General features: G+C 25.7%; 1 protein-coding gene across 1 annotated transcript; it reads right to left on the bottom strand.

The window, feature by feature from the left end:
* Positions 1-370: 370 nt before the first annotated feature.
* LOC112753666 (LOB domain-containing protein 30) lies at positions 371-6,665 on the bottom strand. Its single transcript, XM_025801627.3, has 2 exons — positions 6,049-6,665; positions 371-1,103 (listed from the first exon to the last, which is right to left on the bottom strand). The coding sequence occupies exons 1-2, from the start codon at positions 6,400-6,402 to the stop codon at positions 675-677; spliced, it is 783 nt and encodes a 260-aa protein (XP_025657412.1). The 5' UTR covers positions 6,403-6,665; the 3' UTR covers positions 371-674.
* Positions 6,666-8,002: the final 1,337 nt, after the last annotated feature.

The following is an 8,002-nucleotide window of genomic DNA, read 5'->3' as shown; positions in this document are numbered from 1 at the left end:
AGTAAATTTATTTATTGGTAAAAACTCTAATTTTCAATTCAATTGTGCAATTGAATTTAAACAACAATCATATTAAATGTATATAAAAAATTAACTATTAAATTAATTATTTATATAAATATATATTAAAATATAAAATATGTATTAAAAATAAGTTATGTTGTAATTTAATTATTTTAACCAATGCGATCATTGCATGCTGACGAATTTACAGTCTAAGAGTCTCATTGGATTGTGTTCTTATTTTTTGTTTTTATTTTTATTCTTTTTTATTTTAAAAATTTTGTGAAAAAAATAATTTTTTTTCTTTTACAAAATTTAAAAAATAAACCAAACACACTCTTAGTCTCTTAGGATTTCTCCCTTAATTAAGTACATGAGACAAATCTTATTTATTGACTAGCCTGTTCTTGTATTAGTCAAAAGAAGGGGAAAAAAATAATGCAGGTCTACATTTGTTAAGTTCACTAACATTTAAAATAGAGTTTAAAAAAATGAAAGAAAAAAAAGGGGTAAATAACAAATAAAAAATATATATGCATATAAAGAACAATTATTATATAGTTACTTTAATTTCATTCTCAATAAGCATCGTAATTTCAACTAAAATCTCTTCCTAATTTTTCAAATAGACCAAAAGATCAGACATCAGTAAATTAAATCCAAGATTGTGTTCATTTTGAATGAGATTGTGATGATGAGGGGGCACTAGAACATGCCACAGGAGCAGTAGGATCAACTCGATGTCTACGCAAAAGCTCATGAGCCAGTGTTTGAAGATCACCACCGCCGCCACCGTCGCCACTAGACTGTAAAGATGATGTGTCACTACTCAAAAATTGGCGGGGTGCATCAATGGGCCTATTGTGCATGGCCCAAGAAGTTTGGGCCATAGGTTCAAAGAGCGAAGACAAATCATACGTGATTGGCACGGTAGCCGTGCTGGCAGGAGTGGGATGTGGAGGTGGGAGGTCAGAGATCGAGAGAGTCGGAGGGGCTAGGGTTGGTTGCGGCGGAATAGGAGGTGGTTGTGGCGGATGAGGTAACTCAAGGGTTGCAAGATAACCTTGTAAATATGAAAGTTCTGCTTGTAAATTCACGATCTGTCAAAAAAAAAATCAATAATGCATATCACTTATTTTGTTCAAGGACTAAAAAATGTCACTATATTTTCTTGCTAATATTTACTCAAAATTTTAATTGTGTCTCTAAGGTTTCTTTTTCTTCCTGTCTACAATAGCATGTCCTATATTTAATAGAATTTAATTTTAATAATTATTAATGTAAAATAATTTTATACATGTATTTAATTACGTATAACACCACATCAATCAAAATAACTATTTTTTATATTAATTGCGAATGATCATTTAAAAAGATATATCTAATTGTACGATTATGTAAAATATTTTACACTATTAATATATTAAAATTAAACTCTATTTAATATTGATAAAATTATTATAGTAATATATATAAATTGATAATACTAAAAATTTAGGGTAAGGAAATACCATATGCACATTCCCGTGGTTCAATATTTTAATTGGACCTTGAATAACACAAGATGTTGAGTTTCATGAAAGTAAATTAACTTAACAATTGCAGGTATGAAAACGTGACTTCAAAACAAACTTCTCGGGGTTATTAAACAAGAGTTTTGTGCAAACCAAGTCACTCGGAAAAGATAAACAAATCAACATGATTGGAGACTTGTACGATTTTTTTAGTAACATCTTATCGATTTCTGTTACCTTTGCCTTTTTTTTCTAAATATTGTTTAAAAAAGAATTAATTACTATTTTAAAATTTAATTTGATATCTTATTATTATCATTAATAGATAATTTAGATATACATAAAAATATTATATTAATAATATTTTTATAATTTAAATATAAATACAGTATTGAGGCGGAGCTACATAAATAAAAAAGAAGCAATGGCCTCCTGATTTTAATTTTTTACTTGTAAATTACATGTAAATTTCAGTTTAGTTTCCTTTAAAATTTTATTTTAATTTTATTTTATTATGTAAATATTTTTGGTCCCCTCTAATATTTTATCTAACTCCGCTCCTGTACAGTACTCCAAGAGTACTCTCATGTATATCTTTACTAGGATAAAAAATTATACATTCTAATTTGTTAGGATCGTAAATTATATTTTTTAAATAAAAAATATTTAATATAGTTTCATAGCAAAAGTCATATATATGTGTTCATGACTAAAAAAAACAAGTTAAATTTTCTACAATCTTAAATTTTATTTCAAAAACTAACTTAAATGGAAATGAAAAAACATAATTTAATTGGTTCAATAATTAACCTACTTTTGCTCCAGGTTTAAATAATAGTGTAGTAACGAGTAATTTTATTTTTTGTCCCTATATTTTTTTGGGTTTTACTCTTTATAAATATTATTAATTTTTTAGTGAAAATACTAATTTTTAGTAAAAATATAATTTGTTGTAATTTTCAATAACAGATTGATCCTGTGGTTTAACTTATTTGGGTTTTGATCTTTCAAGGGATAAAAAATTGGTATAACTAAGGGATCAAAATTCAAAATAATATTTAAACTTTTACGTTAGATTTTAAAATATTTTAATAGTAATATGCTCAAATATTGTTTGTTATACTTAAATAGTTATATATCTTTTCGAAAATAAGAGTTACATCAGCAACTTTATTTGCGAGTATCCAATTCAATTCGTTAATCCGCCTCCTATATATATTATATAAAAAATGTGTTATATTAGGAATGACTGTGGAATCAAAAACTTTTTATTCATATAAAAAAAATTTAACCATTAATTCAAGATTTTTAATTATAAATTTAATATTTTTATTTATATAAATGTCAAATCTATTAGTAATATATAAATATCAAATTACAATCTTATAATCTCATCAGATTATTAAATATTATATTTTTTAATGATTTGTGGATAAGATTAAATACGTCTAGATTAAGAGCAGATAGAGTTAAAGTTAACATGTTATAAACTTATAGATAAGAAATGATTGAAGTTTAATTAAAAAAAACCCACAAATAAAATTAGAATTTAGTCTAAATCCTATCTTAATTTACCCATTGTCATCTTTATGTAAAAAAATTTCAAAAAATACTTGCAAAAACTTTGCTACCTTGGACAATTATGAGGGCATAGGGATTAGATACTTAATAATTATTAATTAAATAAAATTAATGTACAAATTTCAAGACTCCTATTAGTTGAATAGTCACATGAAAGTATATACTATAAAAAAAATCAAGTGTATTAAAAACACAAGTATTTCAATTATTTTAACGGTTAATTTCAATTAATATATATTATATATTTTTTTTATAATTCAGATCAACAGTTAAAACAATTAGAACACTAATGTTCTCGATACACTTAAAACCCTTCCTATACTATATATAACCTTTAGATATTCATGCATCTACATACATACTGTAGTTTTTGGGGATAGTAAAAAATTCTGTGTAAACATTGTCTTATACGAGGACATATGTATTTTTTTTTTAAATATTAAAATATTATTAAAATTATTATTTTTAATTTATAATTAGTTATTAATATATAAAAATATGAACTAAAATATATTATTGAATATAGACTAAAAAAATTATATTAATAGCTAAAATAATAATTAGTAATAATAAATTCTGAAAATTTTTTAGACTTTTCTTTTAAAAAAGGAAAAGCTAAGCAACCATGCATCATATATCAAAATCGCCATTTTAGCTTTTGCTTCTAGTTGTTCATTATCTCCAAAAATAAGCAATTTGCAAAACAAGCTAACAAGTTTTCTTAAGTAAGTAGTAATAAATTTATCTAAAAAAAAATGAAAATTAAAAAGAAAAACAAAACTCCCCAATTTAAGGAAGTTTGCTTGTTGTGATAGTGTCTCATCTTTCTTCAACCTCATACCTATTCTTCAAGAATAAATAAAAAAAGGGGTGGAAAATGCAACTATTATTATTATTATTATTATTATTATTATTATTATTATTATTATTATTATTATTATGAGTTATTTTAAAAGAAGAAATTGGCCAAGTAGGGACAAAAGGATGTACTATGCCCCTATGAAAATTGCCTAAGCCCAAGAAACTAACCGACAAAATCCCTAAAACCAGCGAATACCAAGACATTAGTAGTAATGACCCAAATAATAATTAAAAAAATAATAAAAAACATAGACTTTATATACATATTTAGAGTCTAGTAACATTTTATGTAACCGCCGACCACATCATCATTTCTTAATCAATTAAGATTTTATGGATTTCAGAAAGAAAATAGAATAGAAACTGTGTCCCCTCTATATAGCTATAGGTGGTGGTTGTTGTTCCATGGTTTCCTATGCCCTATACCCCATTTGTTTCCTCTTTCCCACAAAACCCAATTTTTGTTCCTCTTTCATGTGGCACAACCACAAACCACACTTATGTAAAGGGATGTGTGTTGAAGAATGGAAATATATAATTAGAAGGTGTCTATGTTTAATTTGAAACCCAATAATATAAATAAACAAACCATGCTTTAAAATGAATATAGATTCATCAATTCACTCTTATGCTTCATTATAATATAAGTTGATTTATTAATGAATATGTAATACCTCCTCTTATTTTATGGGATTAACATTCCAACTCTAATAATATATACTTTATCTAATATACTAGAAGAAAAACTAATTTTAACCCTTATGGGTATTTTTTTAGTTAATTTAGTTTTTGTGACAGTTATATATCTGTCAGCATTATTATATACTTTAGTGATAAGATATAGGATTTTTGTGACTATTAAAAAGATTTTAGTGGTAAATATCATAATTATCACTAAATCTTTTTAAAATAAAATATAAGATAATTAATATTTAATTAATTATAAATATATTAGTAACTATTTTATTGTCACTAAAAATAAAGTAAATTTTCAATAAAAACAAAATAAATTGTCACTATAAATAATTTTTGCCACTGTGATTATAAAGTATAACTTCTTTCCTTATATATTTAGACCTCTATAAATAGTTTTGCTCATGCATGAGGTCTAAAAACCCTATATATGATAATAACTGGCTATAAAACAGAAACTTGGGCAATACAATGGACATATTTGTGCTTCAAAATTTCTATTCCAACTTGGTATATATAAAAAGTTTAATAGAATAATATTTAGAAAAACCGTCAGCTAATATACCTATAATCTATGACCTTCAATTCATTCTAATTCTGAATACCTAGAATTCCATATTAAGTTGCTCATTCATTATTCTAAAAGTCAAGAAAAACGTAAGAAAGAATTAAACTCTAGTCTAAAAGTGCTGACCACATTAATTCTAAGTCTCAGCTATATAGCTAGCTACCATAGCTGGCAAAAAGCTTAGGGAGAAGATACATACAATTATACATACATACATATTGATAAGACCACCAAAGAAGCAAACAAATACTAATAAATATCCCAAAATATACGTATTTCTATATCTACCTCCATCCTTATCTACTAAAATCATATGAAAAAGAAAAAATAAATCTTTTCTTGTTTTAAAATATATTTTTAAATGTATTAATACACTAGTATTTCAATAATTTTTAACTGATTATAATTAAAATTAACGGTTAAAATTTATTAAAATATTAATATATTAATATACTTAAAAATTTTCCTATATATTATCCTTTAAAAATTTCGTTAAAAAAAATTTGATGTGATTCATGCAAATGGGTTTGTTAGATAAAATATTCATAAATATTTATATATGAGCAAATAAATTTTTATTAATATTATATATAGGCATATCATTCGGTACACCCATTTATGTGTATTACATCAAATTTGTTTCATGTTAAAATTAATTTGTGTAAAAATTTAATATATTTAATTATCATTTATATCAAGATATATTAGCTTAGATGAATATATATTGAGTTTTCTATATATATAACATGCTTGTAATTAATTAACACTAATAACCCAACAAACTAAGTAATATACACTAATTAATGTGAAATTTAAATTAATTTGTACCTGTTGTTGAAGAGCAAAGATATGAGCAACGCAGCCATAGACAGGGTCTCTAAGTCTTGCTTGAGCTTCATAACAAATAGTGACAACAGCATCAAGTCTTTTATGAACTGGAATATTCATGAGAAGCTTTGAAACATTGCTAGCACCAAAAACCTTGTGAACCGCCGCAAAATGTGTGGCACCTTGCTCCGAATCAAAGTAGGGTGCAAATATACACCCGGGTACACACTTTCTCCTTAAGAATTTGCAAGCCCCACAAGGGCCACCGCCACCGCTGCTGCCACCACCACCACTACTGCTTCCACCACCGCCACCACCACTAGGGCTTCCGCTACAACTAGTGTTCATACTCATCTTAGGGTTTAATAATTATATGTATATGAAAAGAATTTTAGTGTTGAGGTTTGGAAGGGCATGTGATGATTTGTTGGATTAAGTAAAATAAAGGGTTTTGAGGATCATGTAGAGAGGAATTAAGAAGAGAAGAAAAATGAAGAGAATTGAATGAAGGAGGAAGTAGAAAAAAAAAAAAGAATGTTGAGGTGTATTTGTATGAAATTAGGGTTTGGTGTAAGATTAGTATTTTAAAAAGGGAAGTGAAAGAAAGAAAGAAAGATAGATAGATAGAGAGAATAGAAGAATTTAAGAAGTAGAAGAAGAGGAAGTCTTTAAAGCCAAGCGAGTATGAAAAAGAAAAAAAAAAGAAAAATAAAAAAAAGGAAAAAGTAAAAGAAAGGATTTTTAATAACACACCCCACACGTTTAGTTGCTTGCGTGAAGCAAACATGCGATAAGTCCCCTTAGGCCTTAGCTTACTATTTTCCTCATCAATACATATACACACACAAACACTTTCTTTATTATTATTATTATTATTATTATTATTATTATTATTATTATTATTATTATTTTCTCTTTAATTTTTCATTTTCCTTTGAATTCATACATAACACATCATGATGAAGATCATGTATTGATGTGAATGTTAAAGAGACATGTATTGATGGGAAAGAAGGAAGGTTTTGATTTGGAGCAAGCAAACAAGGATGATGCAAATCTTGAAAGAGGTTTTTGTTTCAGACCCACTATGGAAGATTCATTCGTTTTTAGTAAATAATGAATTACAATAGAGGGGGTGTTATTTATTTATTATCAAATTTTAATTATATTTTATTTTATTGTAGTACTAAATAAATTGATATAGTGTTTCTTTTTTTTTTTGGATTGTATATATGTTGGTTAATTAAATTTGATAAGTACATATTATGATTAATTTGGTAAGTCAGTTTTACAATGACTACATTTGTGGTAGACTGATAGTTACTATATTTTATGTTAATTATATATTAAGAGCTAATAATTATTTTAATTAAAATCGATGATGATTAAGACTTAAGAGTACAGTGAATAAATTGATTCATTTTAATAACAAACGGTATCATTTTCAAGAGGTGTTGAAAAGAACAATAATAATATTAGAATGGACAAATTTTATTATTATTATTAAGAAAGTAGGATAATTAAGAGAGATGAAGACGTAGAATTAAGGGGAGTGTATATATTTATTTGTTACTGCGAGTTTTATGCTGCGTAGAGGGTAAAAGACGCCAACTCTATTTTCTCTCTTATATATGCATTTTATTTCATAATAATTAGAGTTGAAAATGATACATACTCTTGTCTTTCCCTTCTCAATAAAATGCCAAAAAGAAGCTTAATAACCTATGAGTTACGCACTTACGTATACTACTATACAATATACATACATAGATTAAAACAATAATATTAGGAAGGGAAAAAAATAATAAAAATTTGTTTTATTGAATATTTATTAATTATCGCAGTAATTAATAAATACTAAATAAAGTAAGTTATGGTTATTTTTAGTTAATTTTTTTTGTCGTTAAATATTTTTAGATTAAAAAATGACGTCAATTACCCTCGGTTTCTCTTT

This window comes from Arachis hypogaea, chromosome 2 (assembly GCF_003086295.3).
Source record: "Arachis hypogaea cultivar Tifrunner chromosome 2, arahy.Tifrunner.gnm2.J5K5, whole genome shotgun sequence".
NCBI classification, from domain to species: Eukaryota; Viridiplantae; Streptophyta; class Magnoliopsida; order Fabales; family Fabaceae; genus Arachis; species Arachis hypogaea.
Note: the sequence above shows the minus strand (reverse complement) of the source record. Positions and strands in the feature narration are given on the sequence as shown.